The 18,605-nt window shown below is 41.2% G+C and overlaps 1 protein-coding gene across 1 annotated transcript; it reads left to right on the forward strand.

Moving 5' to 3' along the window:
- Positions 1-112: 112 nt before the first annotated feature.
- Positions 113-18,310, forward strand: exo1 (exonuclease 1). The gene is made up of 14 exons (XM_077496304.1): positions 113-235; positions 1,449-1,623; positions 1,740-1,859; positions 6,081-6,204; positions 7,292-7,429; positions 7,897-8,109; positions 10,063-10,250; positions 10,369-10,471; positions 10,761-10,980; positions 15,052-15,235; positions 15,385-15,886; positions 15,996-16,085; positions 17,683-17,855; positions 18,096-18,310. Exons 2-14 carry the CDS (start codon positions 1,463-1,465, stop codon positions 18,169-18,171), a joined length of 2,292 nt encoding a protein of 763 aa, XP_077352430.1. The 5' UTR covers positions 113-235; positions 1,449-1,462; the 3' UTR covers positions 18,172-18,310.
- The last annotated feature ends 295 nt before the right edge of the window (positions 18,311-18,605 follow it).

Below are 18,605 nucleotides of genomic sequence, written 5' to 3' on the forward strand. Positions count from 1 at the left end.
AACGCAAGATGTCCGCCAGTGGCTTCATTTCTCGGAAATTCTCACTCCCGCGAGTAGGCGGTGTCATCCCTCCGTAACTCCAGCACGTAATGTGTAACTCCGCCTCTTCCTCTTTTGTATCCAATCGTAACCGCGCTTACTTGGCTCGCCGTTTGCCGCTAAAATTAAACTTCCCGTCTTTTCCTTGCGTGTTTAAAGTCAGCCACGTACGGAAGCGAGAAGCAAACCAAAAGAGGTATGTTTTCAATGGTTGCCAAATGTTTATTTGTGTTGCCTTTCTCACATAATCTGCTCATATTACCAGAGAAGACAAGTTCTCATCATAGCACATCATATCGTTTCCGTTGCCTTCAGTGGGTTCGTAGAACTCACCGTAACAACCGACCTTCTTTTCATAGTATGAGAATACTATCACTACGTCTTGTGTGATGTACAATGATAATTTTGCTTACTCTGACACACGTCCTGGAAGCGATGCTGATAATTGTTAATATTACGCCTCGCTAACTCTACTACCACCACCAACACTACTACTACTAGTACTAGTAGTACTACTACTAGTACTACTAGTAATACTCCTACGTGTAAATTTAATTACTGATAATTCAGTACAGGAAAACATCAAGAGCTGTCCGTGTTCCTGAAAATTGTGAACTATATTCATTGAGTTTCGCAATGATTAACGATTGTGATTGGAAGTCACTTTACAGTGAGCCTAATCATGTTTATTTACACACGTGCATTGTGAATATACCTCATGTGATTTAAACAAACTCAACAAAAGAGCTTGAAAAGGAGCATTCTGGTTGGTCTCAGGAGTAATGGGAAAAGATATGTGGAAAGTTGAATCTAGCCTATTTCCATTGTTCCAAAGTCTGGAATCTTCACTGTTGAATCCAAAAACCTAAATTCTGGGGATTTTTCAATCTTGGGAATTAGTTCAAATTATTGTCAACAAGCAGATATAAATCAGAAATTTACAAAATTGTAAAAAACAAAAACAAAAAAACACACACACAAAAATATGCAAATCTTTGGCTGCCAGTGCCAAACCTCGAGTATGCAGTGGATATTTGCAGACAGGCATTCGATTTTCCTTCAGAACCTATACTCTGTTATTTGCTCAAAAAAACATTTATTTGCTGCCCCCCCAGACCAAAGTAAAATATATTACGTTGGAGTTTCAGCTGGACAAAAATAGTACTTTACTGGCAGCTTGTGGCATTATAAGCAGCACCCCTAAACTCATAAACCTTTTGAGGAGGGGATCTTTTTTTTGCGCAGCTTTTCACAATAACTGACATAGCTTGGTTCCTCTCCCCTGCGAAGGGGGCAATTCACTGTATTTCCAAAATTACCCTGTTTTACTTTGCATGAAAATTTACTGGAAATTGAACATAAATTTCCCCTTTCGTTGCTACCCTAATTATTTGTTGTTTATCTTTCAGTGTGATTTTCAAACATGGGCATCCCTGGCCTGCTGCAGTTTATTAAAGATGCAGGAGAGCCAATCCATGTGAAGAAATACAAAGGTCAGACGGTGGCCATAGACACGTACTGTTGGCTTCATAAAGGAGCATTTGCATGTGCAGAGAAGCTCGCAAAAGGAGAACCAACAGATCAGTAAGTGTATCAAAAATATATATTCTGCAAAATCTCAAGTATTTGTTGCCATCTGCATGAATTGAGGCTTGAAAGCCTGTCACTGATTTTGTGATTTGTATGCAACCCACTTCTAGGTATGTATGGTACTGCATGAAATATTTGGACATGCTATTTTCCTTCAATGTGAAACCAATTCTAGTTTTCGATGGACGCAATCTACCTTCAAAGCGAGAAGTGGAAAAGGCTCGCAGACAGTGAGTTTGCAAATGCATGAATGTGGAATAGAAACATCACATGATTTATCAAGATGTAGTTCCGTCCTTTATTTAGCACAGTATTGTTTTAACTAGGGATGGGCGAGTACCGATACCAGGTATCGGTATCGGGCCGATACCAGCCTTTTTTCATGTACAGAAGACAAGCCAGTATTTATTTATATGCACCTTGATTTCACGATTTAAATAAATGTCAACGGTTCAAATGACAAATTAATGTAATTACTTGAATTTGTTGTCCAGGCCTACCTTCCCATCTGATTCACCTCTCTGAATTGTCACTTGAACTGTGCAGTGTAAATCCAGCCTAAATCACCCATAGTTGTGAATGTGAGTGTTAACGGTTGCTTGTACTTACTTAGACCGTTTACAGTGTTTGTATAATACAGGGTGGGCCAAAAGAATGGCTTACAGTTACTTCATTATCTGTTTCACCTTCTTCTTCTTCTTCTTTCGGCTTTTCCCTTCAGGGGTCGCCACAGCGAATCAGTTGCCTCCATCTAACTCTGTCCTCTGCATCCTCTGCTCTCACACCAACTACCTTCATGTCCTCTTTAACTACATCCATAAACCTCCTCTTTGGTCTTCCTCTCGATCTTCTGCCTGGCATTTGAAAACTCAGCATCCTTCTTCCAATATAGTCACTATCTCTCCTCTGGACATGTCCAAACCATCTAAGTCTGGCCTCTCTGACTTTATCTCCAAAGCTTCTAACATGTGCTGTCCCTCTGATGTACTCATTCCTGATCCTATCCAACCTGGTCACTCCCAAAGAGAATCTCAGCATCTTCATCTCTGCCACCTCCAGCTCTGCCTCCTGTCTTTTTCTCAGTGGCACTGTCTCCAGACCAAACAACATTGCTGGTCTCACCACAGTTTTATAAACCTTTCCTTTTATTTTAGCTGAAACTCTTCTATCACACATCACACCTGACACTTTTCTCCACCCGTTCCAGCCTGCCTGCACACGCTTCTTCACTTCTATTCCACACTCTCCATTGCTCTGGACTGTTGACCCTAAATACTTAAACTCCTCCACTTTCTTGGTTTCTTCTCCCTGTAACCTCACTCTTCCACTTGGGTCCCTCTCATACTCCGTCTTGCTACGGCTAACCTTCATTCCCCTCCTTTCCAGGGCAAACCTCCACGCCTCTAGCTTCTCCTCCACCTGTTCCCTGCTCTCACTACAGATCACTATGTCATCTGCAAACATCATAGTCCATGGGGATTCCTGTCTAACCTCATCTGCCATCCTGTCCATAACCATTGCGAACAAGAAGGGGCTCAGAGCTGATCCCTGATGTAGTCCCACCTCCACCTTGAACTCCTCCGTCACACCTACAGCACACCTCACCACTGTCTTACAGTCCTCATACATGTCCTGCACCACTTGAACATACTTCTCCGCCACTCCAGACTTCCTCATACAAAACCACAGTTCCTCTCTGGGCACCCTGTCATAAGCTTTCTCCAGGTCAACAAAGACACAATGCAGCTCCTTCTGACCTTCTCTATACTTTTCAATCAACAGCCTCAAAGCAAATACTGCATCTGTCGTACTTTTTTTTTTTTTTTTGCATGAAACCATACTGCTGCTCACAAATGTTCACATCTGCCCTCAGTCTAGCTTCCACTACTCTTTCCCATAGTTTCATTGTGTGGCTCATCAGCTTTATTCCTCTGTAGTTGCCACAATTCTGCACGTCTCCCTTGTTCTTAAAAATGGGTACCAGCACACTTCTCCTCCATTCCTCAGGCATTTTCTCACTATCTAAGATCCTGTTGAACAACCCAGTCAGAAATTCTACTGCTACCTCTCCTCGACACTTCCATACCTCCACAGGTATATCATCAGGACCAAGTGCCTTTCCACTCTTCATCCTCTTCAATGCCCTTCTCACTTCATCCTTACTAATCTTTGATACTTCCTGGTCCACAACAGTCGCCCCTTCTACTCTTCGTTCTCTCTCATTTTCCTCATTCATCAACTCTTCAAAGTACTCTTTCCATCTTCCCATCACACCGCTGGCATCTGTCAACACTCTTCCATCCCTATCCTTTATTACCCTAACCTGCTGCACATCCTTCCCATCTCTATCTCTTTGCCTTGCCAACCTGTATAGATCAGTCTCTCCCTCCTTACTGTCCAACCTAGCATACAAGTCATCGTAAGCCTCTTGTTTGGCCTTTGCCACTTCTACTTTCACCTTACGCTGTATTTCCCTGTACTCCTTTCTACTTTCTTCAGTCTTCTCAGTGTCCCACTTCTTCTTAGCTAACCTCTTTCTCTGTATCCACTTCTGCACCTCCTCATTCCACCACCAAGTCTCCTTATCTCCTTTCCTTCTAGATGACACACCAAGGACTGTCCTACCTGTCTGCCTGATCAAATTTGCTGTAGTTGTCCAGTCATCTGGGAGCACATCCTCACCACCCAGAGCCTTTCTCAACTCCTTTCTGAAAGCCATACAACACTCATCCTTTTTCAGCTTCCACCATTTCGTCCTTGGCTCTGCCCTTGGCCTCTTTGTCTTCCTCACCACCAGAGTCATCCTACACACAACCATCCTATGCTGTCTGGCTACACTCTCACCTACCACTACTTTGCAGTCGCTGATCTCCTTCAATTTACACCGTCTACACAAGATGTAGTCTACCTGTGTACTTCTACCTCCACTCTTGTAGGTCACCCTATGTTCCTGCCTCTTCTGGAAGAAAGTATTCACAACAGCCATTTCCATCCTTTTTGCAAAATCAACCACCAGCTGTCCTTCTGCGTTCCTCTCCTGGATACCAAACCTGCGCATCACCTCCTCATCTCCTCTGTTTCCTGCACCAACATGTCCATTGAAGTCTGCACCAATGACAACTCTCTGACTTCTAGGGATGCTCTGCATCATTTCATCAAGTTCTAACCAAAAGTTCTCCTTCTCCTCCAGCTCACATCCTACCTGTGGTGCATACCCACTAACAACGTTGATCATCACACCTTCGATTCCTAACTTCAGGCTCATGACCCTATCTGACACTCTTTTTACCTCCAGGACGTTCTTAACAAACTCCTCCTTCACGATAATTCCTACTCCATTTCTCTTCCTATTTAACCCATGATAAAACAATTTGAAACCAGCTCCTAAACTTCTAGCTTTGTTCCCTTTCCACCTGGTCTCCTGAACACACAGTATGTCCACCTTCCTCCTCTGCATCATATCAACCAGCTCTCTACCTTTTCCTGTCATACTCCCAACATTCAAAGTCCCTACTCTAAGTCCTAGACTAGTAGTGTTCCTCTTCTCTTTCTTCCTACGAACACACCTTCCTCCTCTCCTTCTTCGACCCACAGTAGTCCAATTTCCACCGGCACCCTGTAGGTCAACAGCACCGATGGCGGTCGTTGTTAACCCGGGCCCCGACCGATCCGGTATCGAAGTCATATATTTGATTCGCATGTTTGTTTTGGCCAAAGTTTTACGCATGATGCCCTTCCTGACACAACCCTCTGTATTTATCTGGGCTTGGGACCGGCACAAGAAGACACTGGCTTGTGCCCCCTCGCGGCTACATTATCTGTTTCACCTTAACAATCACATTTTAGATATATATTAGAGAAAGTAATACTGACCCTTTAATTCTATGCTACTTACCCATGTCTTAAAACATTCTACATTTTATATATATTATTATTATTATTTTTTTTATTACCGTCCAATAGTAGCACGTGGTCTTTTGGAGGATTTCTAAGTGTTAACTGTAACCCTAATTTTGGCCCACCCTGTATATAACAGTGGTCTCCAACCATCAGTCCGTGGACCAATTGGTAACGGGCAGCACAGAGAGACAGATTTTGTTGTTGTTGTCCGAGCATATTCTGTATGTCAACCCCCACTCCGCTGATTACTGTCCAAAGGGCAATATACGTAGGGCCGTGTTATGTAGAATCGTGATATTATGGTGATCAGCTGTGCGCTCTCAGCATATTTACTCGATCAGATGCAGAGGAAATGTGCAACACAGTAGCCAATCAGAGTCAACCTTTCCGCCCCCTATTTTGCTTTGCAAGTTGATGTTCCCCTGTGACAAATGTTTGCCAGTCCATGAAAATCATGTACTTGTATCAACCGGTCCGTGGCACAAAAAAGGTTGGGGTCCACTGTTATACACCTTATCTGTGCATATATATTCATGTGCTGTACACTCCAGGCGTCGAGAAGCAAACCTTCAAAAAGGCCGGCAACTGCTACGAGATGGCAAACTTTCTGAAGCCAGAGACTGTTTTACGCGGTGTGTCGACATCACTCCAGCCATGGCTCATAATGTGATTAAGGTGACCTAACTCTCTTGTATTCCTGCTTTGGTCTGATTTGTACCCAGTGCACGTATTGTTATTCAAAGTTGATGCAGTTGGTAAAGCAAGAAACATTATTTCATTTTGGGAGTAATTTGCTGTGCATTTAACCCACTTCAATAGGCAACAATGAGAGAGGGGGAAAGTGAAAGTAATTTTAAACCTTCAGCCCATTATCAAACTATTAACAGTAAACTTTCTTTTTTTCCTGCCATGTTTTATTTCCTCGGTCCTCCAATACTTTCTTTAGTGACACTTCTGTTATCACGTGCACAGTGCACACTAACAAGCACAAATAATGTGATATAGTATTATTAATTACAGTACTTTGTGGGTGCATTACCTATTATGATGCAAGCTATTCATATCTGAACTCGTGTCTATTATCATATGTTGTATTAATAATTGTGCTGTGGTCAGGGGGGCTTTTAAAATATATATTAAAGACAGTAATGATAAGGTATTCAATGTATCGATTTCTGCAATGATTTAGAGGGCTTGATGCACACTGTTGTGATATTTATGAATGAAATACGATGACATCCACCATATGTCTACGGGGCTCAAAATCTGTCTGCCTGCACCGCCATCAAGTCCACCAAAATAACATTACACCACGTGCGTCACAACTTAGACCTGCTTTTATCTGGTCTAATGTACAGTCTACTTTCTGTCATCAAATTGTCAGGTACCCGGGGCGGGCGTGTAATACAAAACGCCTTTGGAATGCCGGGAAAGGCACAGCGCATCTGGCAAATTCCCAAACACAGTAAACTAGACTTGACCTGGCACAAAAATTAACATGCCAGTTTTTACACTGTCTACAAAAATGCAGCCCTGCTGAACATATGTGCTATATACTTTTACAACGTGCTGCCCGTTTTCTATAGCATCTCAACTTTGAGTGAGGCAGGTTAACAAAATGTAGCATCACCATTTTAATTGCATAAAATGTTCGGCAATTGTGGTGGTCTGAGGTTAAGGTTACTGGACTTCATGCCATGCTATAAGTAATACAGTACATCCGGTAAAATAACACGTGTCGGTGGATATTTTGTTGTCCCAGGCTGCGAGGGCAAGGGGAGTTGACTGCGTTGTGGCCCCATATGAAGCTGATGCTCAACTGGCCTATCTGACGAAGTCTGGTTTGGCTCATGCAGTCATCACGGAAGATTCTGACCTTCTGGCATTTGGCTGTAAAAAGGTATCATAAAATTGATGAGGATGGCATTCTTGCTCCATCAATGACTGCAAAGCAATCACAACATTTAAGACCTCTTGAAGAATCACAAATTCTGCCATTACAAAGATCATAATGCAGTTATGATTAACACTGTGGGAGAGGTGTTAATTTGAACAATATACCGTAGCTTTAGAACTGCTCTGTTTCACACAGAGGTCTGTGTCTCAGCTAAAATGAGAAAATAACATTTTAGAAACAGTACTCAGTCCACATACATTCAACAATATTCGGAAGACCTCTGCATAAAACCGCAAGGGGAAAAGGTACTGTTTTGATCAATGTCTATTCAGGGTTTATCTGATAAACTACAAAACAGAATTCCATCAAGCATGCCCAAGAGGTGACCTATGTACTTTGCAAGAATTCAATAAAGCGAGTCATAATTTCTTGTTGGCGTTTGTATGACATGATCTTTCATAACAATGCAGGTGATCCTAAAAATGGACAAGCAGGGTAACGGCCTGGAGATTGACCAGAGTAACCTTGGTCGATGTCGCACTCTGGGCAATGTTTTCACAGAGGAAAAGTTTCGCTATATGTGCATACTCTCCGGCTGTGACTACCTGGCCTCTCTGCATGGTATTGGCCTGGGAAAGGCTTGCAAGCTACTGAGACTGGCAAAAGAACCTGATATCCTAAAGGTGAGATCAGTTTCCATTCATGCAATGACAGATTAATGATTCTCTTTTAAATATTATGTAAACTCCACACACAAAGACCAGAGCTTAAATGACATATTCACCTTTTGTGCAGCGATTTACATTGTGTGAATTTGAAGGTGTAGAACTTGTTTCTGTTTCATCACTTCTATTACCTTTGTGGTACAAAAAGTTCATTTAATGAAATGAAGATACTTACCATAAGTTAGAAATCACGTTTTTGATAAATTATTGAGGAAAAGAACAGAGGGGTATATTCACTAAGAATGTGCTGCGTCCGGTAATAGCACGAAATATTGCACCACAACTGCAACCCCAGTCTGCGCCCAGTTACCCACCTAGTCACTAAGGATATTGCTCTAATGATATAGCGGCGCAAACATGCCCACAAAACTGACAGCTTGGAGCAAATTTGCACCTGATTTACCACACATGGAAATGGATTTGTGCCAAGAACATGGTTGTTATAGTAACAGTTGCGAGAAAGAGGACATTATCAGAAAGCGAGGTTGGACCGAGAGTAAGCGTTTAGAGCGCCATTAAGCTGTGCAGAGAGGACGACGACGACGTCATTCAATCATAAAGTACAAATTATTGGTGCGATTGTGTTTTAAAAATATATTTTCAGAGGTTGGAGTGGGCATACAGTATGCATCTGGCACATAAGAATTAGGACTGGGTATTGCCGCCAACCTCACGATACGATACGTATCACGATACAGGGGCCACGATACAATACGTATCGCGATACATATATATCCCACATAAGACACATTTTATTTTATTTTATTATTTTTTTTAAAACAAAATATAGGAAAATTGGTACACTGAGACACTTGCCATGTTAAGTTTATAAATAAATAAATGCTGACATTCTTCCTCTTCCTCCTTGCTTTCATTTTTCTTAGCAAGACACGGTGTCCAATCACTTTTAAGCTATTTTTGCATTAATTGAAGGCAATTAACTTCAAAGACGCTGCTGGTTTTTATTTTTTAGGTACAATGGAAGCCGCAAAGGCAAACGTGAAGTGCCGATTTAAAGTTAACGAGCAATATCGATTCTGACGTCTGCGTATCGATACGTGTATTGCAATGAGACCCGCAACGATATATTGCCGTATCGATTTTTTGAGCACACCCCTACTAAGAATGATCGTAAAATGCCTCCCCGTCATTGCCGATCAGCCCGCGTTACGTTATGTGTCCTAAACTAACACGGAAATATTTCCCCCTCTCTCTCTCTTTCTCTCCTCTCTGCTTGATCAGCCGCGAATGTTGTGCGGCAAATGGCATGCACTGCGGGAGATTGAGGTGCGTCAGGTTAATACATGCTTTCCAAAAACGTTATTTGCGTCACGCAAACGCGGTGTTGCTATTTGCGCTGGTGTTAGTGAATTAGACGCTGCATATCAATGAGTCTCATTTGCATTGGGGTGGGCATATTTTGCATCAAATGTATGCAAATGACCTACTTTACATACGCGCAAATAACACCGGCGCACCGTGACGCAATCTGTTCGGCAGAGCACTTAGTGACGGATTTCCCCATCTGCGCGTGTTTAGTAAATTAGGTGCTCCCTAATTGTTCCATTTTTGCCGGTTAGCGCGGTACAAAGGCGACTCAAACCTTTAGTGAATAGGCCCCAGAGTGATTGACATTCAGTAGTAGTATTCATATTTTATTAGCACAGTTTTGCTTCAGGGTTCCATGATTTACGACGGTCCTGTCAAAGTTGCAAGCACATTCAGTTACTTCGTCCATACTGTTTTTCATTTTATTGATTTATATTTATAGGCTAGAAATGTTTGTCACACAAATATTTACTGTAAATATAAGTTTAACAGTGTTAGTGATTGACTGAGGTGCATTCTGATTTATGTTGAAATTCAGGAGTTGGACACGATTTGTTTTGCATTGTCTGCTTTTTGTGTCAGGTGATCAAGAAAATGGGCCAGTACTTAAAGATGGATCTAGTGGTCCCTCAAGAGTACATCGAGGGATTTGTCAGAGCCAATCAGACCTTCCTTTACCAGCTGGTGTTTGATCCTGTCAGTAGGAAGATTGTCCCCCTCAACCCGTATGAAGAGGACATCAACCCAGCCACTCTCACCTATGCTGGAGTGTATCCTGTACAATTGTAGTATAAAAGTGGCTTTACTGTTGTAAATTCAGTTCTAATGGCATTCTTAAACTGCTTCTCCACCACTTGGTTGGTATGCCCTTAACTTACATGGATGTAGTCCTGTAGGACATGATACAGCCTTACAGATGGCCTTAGGAAACCTTGACATCAACACAATGAAGAAGATTGATGACTTCAACCCAGACAATCCTATGACACAGGTAACTGGAGCCAAGATTTCTGTGCTTGTGTAGAAGCCAGCGGGCATCAGGCAGTAGATGCAGAGTTCCGCATTAACAATCAAATACCTGACAATGTCAACACAAAAGCGACAATCCCGTGACTTCAACCCCCTCAACATCCCACATAAGTTCCTTCTACACAGGATGGTGAAATGGAGAAACAGAATTGAAAATGTCCATGGCTAGTGTCAAAGAGGCTTGTGTTTAAGAATGATGACAGAAATTTCAATTTCATCAAGAGTAACTCCCCACCCGAATCTCTACGCAGCCCACAAAAAAACGTAGTTCCAGCTGGAATGAGAACCGGGTCCCCAGTCCCTCTGGGCACAGTATTTGGAGTAGAAGAATGAAGACAGCGTCTATTATACCGGCCCAGTCTGCTGCCTCCCCTGACAAGCCTCCAACCACCAGGGGGAAGGAGAGAGTCATCAGCCTGGCTGGGATCAGGCTTCCCTGCAAAAGTGTGCAAGTGAAGAGACCACGAGAAGGTGAGACAGTCACATGAAGCTCATATACCGTAGATCATATAGCATTTATTTGTAACTGCAAAACATTTACTGACTGATATCTAACAAGCAGTGTATTCATTTACTTATTTTTAAGCAGAATGCATTAATTGCATAATATGAGTTGGTCTAAACATCACACCTGAAAGTGAACCTCTTTCCCGCACATAAAATCTTGGGTGTAGTCATTTTGAATGTGAGTCTGAGCTGAAGATGTGGCAGGAAACCTTACTTTAGAGTAGGCTTATATAAAAACTGTTTTTGATGTGAAATCTTTAGGCCTCTTTGCTTGGCACTTACTCGAATGTTTATTTTTTCCTATCTTCAGCAGCTTTTCTCATTAGCGTGGTGAATCGGACAGCAGTGGCACTTTATTAATTTGCCTTTGTACACCACCACAATTGATTTGATATCTGCCAATTTGTGATAGTGTACTGTAGACTTTAAGCTTTATATTTAGATTTTACAAAAAACAAATTTTCTGTTTATGAATGACAGCCATTTTATGGAGAGTGCCTCAAGTTCCAGGGCCTCAAATGTATTTGGACACTGTAATTGGAAAAATAATTAAATAACTGTACAGTTCTTGTCTCCATATTTATATATGGTTTATGTCAAGACTAGTAAAAACCAATGCAGATACTTCATGCATTTTTTGTTTAGCAGCATGCTATGCCCTCGCTGAAGCTCAAAAACAAGCAAAAATCAACACATACAAAACTGAAATAAAATGAACAAAATAATAAAACAGACCACTTCCATCCATCAATTTTCTTGACCGCTTATTCCTCACAAGGGTCGCGGGGGGTGCTGGCGCCTATCTCAGCTGACTTTGGGCAGTAGACGGGGGACACCCTGGACTGGTTGCCAGCCAATCGCAGGGCACAGAGACGAACAACCATCCACGCGCACAAGCACACCTAGAGACAATTCGGAGCGCCCAATTAACCTGCTGTGCATGTCTTTGGAATGTGGGAGGAGACCGGAGTACCCGGAGAAGACCCACGCGGGCACGGGGAAACTCCACCCAGGAAGGCCGGGGCCTGGACTCGAACCGGAGTCCTCAGAACTGGGAGGTGGATGAACAGAGCACTTATATTCCTTTATTATTTGAAGATAAACCTGTTGTATTCAGAAATGGTATTATATTCGATATGCTGTATGTGGCAAGACGAGGCACAAAAACAGGCAGAAACATAAAGGCAAGAATGGACTGATTTGCACAACATCCTTCCCCTTGCACCTGGGAGTCCCGCTATCCATACATAGAGTAGTTGTGGCTGCAAAAATTTTTGCAGCACCGATTCTGGGTCTGGCCAGTACTGACGATTGGATCGAAATGGTTGCTGATGTATTGGGTAAAGATGATGTAGCCGATCTCTTGCCAGTGCAGCAAAGTGCTGAGCTCATTCTGCCCCCAGTTACTGGAACCCCAGCACTGACAACCAGCCAGGAGCCCAAGAACCCGTCTCATGCGGTGTACCCAAAGCACTCAGTCAAGCACATGTATAGGGCGTCACCCGGAAGGAGCCAGGCTAGAGGTCCAGTGGGGGAAAAGATACAATGCCACTCGACAATCAGGACAGCCATATCCTGGCGATAAACTATAATTTTGAATGCTTGATTGAAATAGGCAGTCAATAAGTGAGTGAAGTTTACTCCTGGAGATGCTTTGCTAGATTAGATTAAATGAAACCAATGTCAAACTGTATCCGAATGATGGGAAGACAAAAAGTATGACAGCTTAATGAACCAAAGCAGACCACATCATGTGAATACATTGTCATTAGGTAAGCATGTTTGTGCAAAAGGAACAGACTCATTACTTTTTATTGAGGAAGTGACTGCTGACGCAAGTAAGTTGAATTGTGAGAGGTATTAGGCAGTACCTTTTGTTCACTATAAACCAAATGCTACAAAGATTATTTGTGGTTGGTGGTCATAGTTAGATGTTGTATGATCTTAACATCCTCTGAAAGCAACTCGGTACAGTGGTACCTCTACTTACGAAATTAATTGGTTCTGGAAGAAAGTTCTTAAGTAGAAAATTTTGTAAGTAGAGACTTATTTTCCATGTAAATGCCCTAATCCGTTCCAAGCCTCCCAAATTTCAGACATAAATGTTTTATAAAGCATAAAAATGCATCAAAACATGTAACAAATACATGTTACAATTAGATTATTGCAGAATAAATGAGTGTTGTGCATAATGTAAATAACAAAGAATAGAGTAAAGAATAAAAATGATTGTCATTTACCTTTTTAACTGCTGTCCTCATCGTTTTTTGCCCTCCGGTTCATGTTCTCTCTCAGAAGTGTTCTTTTTTTTAATTTTATTTGTTATTTTATTTTTTTTGCGTGGCGTTTTGTAAAGAATTGATACATGGATGTTTTTTTTTTTTTTCTTCTTCTTTGTTTTTTTTTTTTTTTTTTTTTTTTAAACAATCCTTCGGAAATGTCCAAGGCAAACATCATCTTCGTGAGCAAACGCCCGACTGGTGAACACTTTTTCTGGGCGATTCTTTTAAACAAATTCTGAAACTTCATGGAAACTTCCGGTATGGCGAGGCATCTTTTTTTTTTTTTTTTTTTTTTTTAAAATGCCCGTCTCGTCGCAATTAAAAACTTACTGTGCCTTCATCAATCACCAATTGTTTGAATTTTTGCACAAATTCGTTGGCCGTTAGTTCATACATTTACGAAAAAGTATCGAACACCTCATGGGCCGCGGGATGAATGATGAGGACGCTGTATAGACACCGATCTAGTATACGCTCATACCTATGGTAGAGGTTCCTCTTAGCCAATGGGATGCCAGAAACATGCACAAACACCGATCTAGTATACGCTCATACCTATGGTAGAAGGTTCCTCTTAGCCAATGGGATGCCAGAACAATGCACAAACACCGATCTAGTATTTACGCTCATAGGTACCTATGGTAGGAAATAGCCATAGCCGAAAGTATGTTTCGTTCGGTAATGTATTTTTACCTTTCGTATCTAGAAATTTCTTTCGTAACAAGAGGCAATATTTTCACGTTGAGGCGTTTCGTAACTCGAAAATTTCGTATGAAGAGACGTTCGTAAGTAGAGGTTCCACTGTATTTATAAAGGAATATAAATAGGATGGTGTTTACTAGGGGTGTGCCAAAAAAATCGATTCATAAAAGAATCGAGATTCTCATTTATTAATCGAATCGAATCGATATTTAATATCCAAAAATCTATTTTATTTAAAGTAGAAATGAAGAAAAACGGGAAAAGGCATTTATAGCCCACATGCTGTTTTTGTGGAAAAAGGCGTTTAAATACAAAATGAATAAATGTTTAAAAAAAAAAGACACTTGAATGTCTCTATTTGTCATTTTGTCTTGCAAAGCAGACTGGAGTAGATCATGACAATGTTGTGTATCTGTAAATTGAAGCAGAAATCATTTGTCAATCAAATAATTTTGAATCGAAAATCGTTTGAATCGAGAATCGAAAATTGATTCTGAATCGAATCTTAGACCCAAAAATCGTAATCGAATCGAATCGTGAGACAGTCAAAGTTTCCCAGCCCTAATGTTTATTCTTTATTTCCCAAGTTGACAACCTCATACCAAGGTTATTTACCTATAAAAACAAAACAGGGCACAGGGCAATTATTGTTAAACAGCTATTCAAAATTACAATTGTCCAAAATCGATTGATTGCCTAAAAATGCAGGGCAAAATGGCTTGAATTCCTGAAAGCTAACTGTCACATTGTTGTGAAACCATCGGAATTAAAATGGAAACACTTCATATATAACTCGATTATTATAATTCAAATACGTTGTGGAGGTGTCTAAAGAAAAAGCACCTTCTTGTCGCTGATTGTTCGGGTTTTCGCCGGGTTCTCTGATGTTCTTACACCTTGTAAATGGTTGTTTATTCAATACTTTATGTGCCCTGTGAAGTCAGCTCCAGCTCAACCACAGCCGTGAACAGCATAAGTGTTAGATAAAGGATAGTTATCTTTTCTGTATGTGCACTTACACTGCATTTGTTCCTTCCTCTCCCTGCTACAGACAGCAGACTATCAGATCAAGATGTTCTACAGCAGTACTCTTCCGATTTGAAGCGATCCAAGCCAGACCGGCAGCCCGAAATATCCAAGTTAATACTAGTCGGTCGGCCACGCAACCGCTTTGCCACACTCCTACAGAGGAGGAACCTTGATGTCGATGACGAAGATCAGGCCATAAGCAGCAGGTGCTCGAGCCTTTGCTAAGTTTTTAATCGTTGCCTTGAATAGCAGAATCATCATAAATTGGGGCAATTAATGATATTCATTTGGGTGGTATGTTTTAGTTACAATCAAGACTTTCAAGTAAAATCTGTCTCTTTCTTTCCCCATGTAGATTCTTCAGCAATTCCAGTTCAGCTACCTGCAATACCAAGGAATCTGCTCAGGTGGGTTTCGGTCAATGTGTGGAGCCCAAAGCTACAAACCCAACTGAGCGCACGTCCAACCCCGGGGCCCAGAACAATGACGGCGATGGCTCAGAAGGCCCAGAAATCCCATCTGTGGAAACACCCAGTCCACCTTCTTCTATGGATAGCAGTTCAGGCAGTCAGGGTCTCAGGCTGTTTAATTGGTCAGACAGTTCGCCTGTTACTGATCAATCACAGACACTCAAATGCAGTTCAGGCCTGGATGCCCTTCAGCAGTTCCAGTATAAGAAGAACAGTTTCTCCTTATCCGCTAAATCCTCTATTCATAGAAGTCAAAAAGGGGAGGACGACCTCAAAGACTCTCCTTCCCAGGACAGCGCCTATTTTTCTCAATCCCAGCCTTCCCTTGATTCCTTATGCAAGGACGAAACACCCGAGGGTAGCCTCGACTCCTTCCATTCAGTGCCTGTAAGTTTATACAAATCTAAACATCCTGTGCAATTATGCTGCCTTACCACAGTTGTTATTAGCATGATTTTGTGCCTGACATGTTGAAATATATTTCATGTTATCTCAGGAAACGGAATCAAAAGGCGATTCAGAGTCAGAGCAGATTCCCACACGCTCAAACAAAACCAAGAATACATTTGGAATGTTACAATTAAAGGTGGGTTTACAAATATACTGCATGATGTCTATGTATATTAGAATTGCATGAGGTCCTCGGTTCACAACAGAATTGTATTCCTACCAGGGGATGAATGATTTAATTTTTTTGTAGTCAACTATAATGTGATGAAAGTCTCGATTATTTGACGACGTCAATGATATTTCTTCAGCACAATACAACACTCCCGAAGGTATTTGTGCCACAGACGGGTTTCACTTAAAGACGTATTTGGATGGTCACAAACAAATAAAAACAAATTATATGTACAACTCACCATTACACTTATAGTTGTTGTAATTAGTGGGAGGCCTGTAACAGTATTTCTCTTAAATGGGCCTACCGGTCTCATTTTGTGTTCCGTAGCAGAGCGGGTTGTAAGACGTGACATCATAGCAAGGTTAAAAAACAAGTGTTTCACTTTCTTTCAGTTCATTGATTTCATATTTTTCAAGTGACCGTGCTAGTCCTCTCATTTTTGGTAAAGTTTCCACATACTTGCATCTATGCATCTGTGCCATGTGGCACAGTGTTGAAAAATGACATTGTGGCATCAATGATGGAGGCTCATTTTCACTGCTGCCAGCAGTTGTTCCCTACCGCATGGTCATGCTTGCATGAATATTTTAAGACGTACAGCGATGGTACGAGCCATTCGAAAGAAGAATGTCAGACATTTCACTGCTGCACACAGCCTTCTACTGCAGCAATGGCAGCGGATGGGCGAGTCAGGAGCTCTTTGTAAATTGGCAGACTGGAAGACGACATACCAAAAAAGCAGTTTTGATTAGCAGTTAGTCAACTTTAAACTTCACTCATCGGTGTGGAGTACAGTCTTCCCTCGCTATAACGCGGTTCACTTTTCGCGGTCTCGCTGTATCGCGGATTTTTTTTTTAAGTGCAATTTTGCATATTTTTTTACAGTAATATACCCATTTTATAAAAATTTATGAAGTTTTGAACATGATCAACGTTTGAACAAGAGAGAAATGGGAGAACATGCCTCAATGAGAAAAGTGTATAAATTGTGCGGTCGGGGATTTTTGAGCCTTAAAACATTTATAAGAGTTGTAAAACATAAAGCTAACTACTTCGCGGATTTCATTTATTGCGGGTATTTTTTGGAACCTAACCCCAGCGGAAAACGAGGGAACACTGTAGTGAAGTTGACTTGTTGATTAATTGGTTCTATGTTTCTATGTCTAGTTTCTATGGAGGTGACGTAACCCAAATTTGTACATGAGGCGTAACACAACTTAGCCTATAACTCAGTTAGACTAACGCAGTAGTTACGTCATAAATTATGTTAATATTTTTCTTTAAAAAAACAAAACAAAAAAACAACACTAGGCCTTGTTGTGTTATGTGAAGACGTATTTTTATGGTGCTGGGCAAATTACTTAATTGTGCACTCTTTACAATCTTCAAATGTATTTTGGTGCAGTCATAAGCCGAAGATCCCCGCCGTCATTTTTGAGGTCTCCTAAAAAGTGGCAATTTTGGTGGAGGTACAAGGTTTTGGCCGTACATCAGAGATATAATTGTATGTGCAGTATATGACAATCCTCCCCTTTGTTTTTCCATTTCATCACTCCAGGTTAGTGGTCTGTCAAAGCCCAAGTTCAGCAGTCTGGCGAAACCCACAAAGATGCAAGCATTGGGCCCAGCAAGGGCCAGTGGATTGAGGAAGAAATCCTCCGCATACAACGAGAACAATCCTAGTTTCCAGGCTACCATCAGCAGTCTGTGGACGAATTACTGCTTCAAAAAGTAACTTTTCTTTTATAGTAAGAGAAGCATTTGCATAGGACTTTGACCATATTTCCATAGTCTTGCTCATACTGTATTTGAACCCTGCTCAACTGGAAATGAGATCGGTCGAATCTAAAGATGAACTGATTTAAACAATCATCTCCATTTATGTAAACAAAATGGCATTTTGACTGATCATGGCTGTGATTCTAATATCAATGAGTTTTAGTTGTTAAAGCCCTTGTACATATTTTTTAGAGATCCTCTCAAGATGGTGTCTTGCAAGAAAGGAGAGCCGATGTCTGCGCTTGAAGACGACCTGGTGGCTAGTTAATGGCAGACAAATGCATCCAAATCAGCAACTTCTGATGCTTGTGTTGAACCGTTCACATAGTGTTCAGCGTTCTTTGAGTTTCTTAATGTATTGTTTTTGTTTTTGTTTTTTGTTTTTAGAATAAAGTTATTGTACAGCATTTTTTTTCTGTATCACACAGTCAACATGAGAGGAAGTGGTGTTGTCAACATTTGCTGACTGTGGTGCATCTTTGCATTCAAAGAATGTGTCAGATACTAGATAGATGAAGTGAATGAGTGTTGACTAAATTCCCAGCCTCCATACGTGCACACAATTATAGCGATAAGGAAAGGATAACAGATCTCTTGTAGGTTTCTTCACAACTCTCAGCGGAGACATGATTGTATGACTTTGACAAATGAGCTCTCGTTTTAGAAATGAGCACAGAATGAATATAAATTCATACTTGACAT

Source organism: Festucalex cinctus, chromosome 14, assembly GCF_051991245.1.
Source record: "Festucalex cinctus isolate MCC-2025b chromosome 14, RoL_Fcin_1.0, whole genome shotgun sequence".
NCBI lineage: Eukaryota > Metazoa > Chordata > Actinopteri > Syngnathiformes > Syngnathidae > Festucalex > Festucalex cinctus.

Excerpts from the sequence above, each read along its gene's own strand:
- exo1 (XM_077496304.1), top strand. The coding sequence starts at position 1,463 with ATGGGCATCCCTGGCCTGCTGCAGTTTATTAAAGATGCAGGAGAGCCA. Across the intron at positions 8,110-10,062 it reads AAGAACCTGATATCCTAAAG|GTGATCAAGAAAATGGGCCA; the intron begins GTGAGATCAGTT and ends TTTTTGTGTCAG. Across the intron at positions 15,887-15,995 it reads ACTCCTTCCATTCAGTGCCT|GAAACGGAATCAAAAGGCGA; the intron begins GTAAGTTTATAC and ends ATGTTATCTCAG.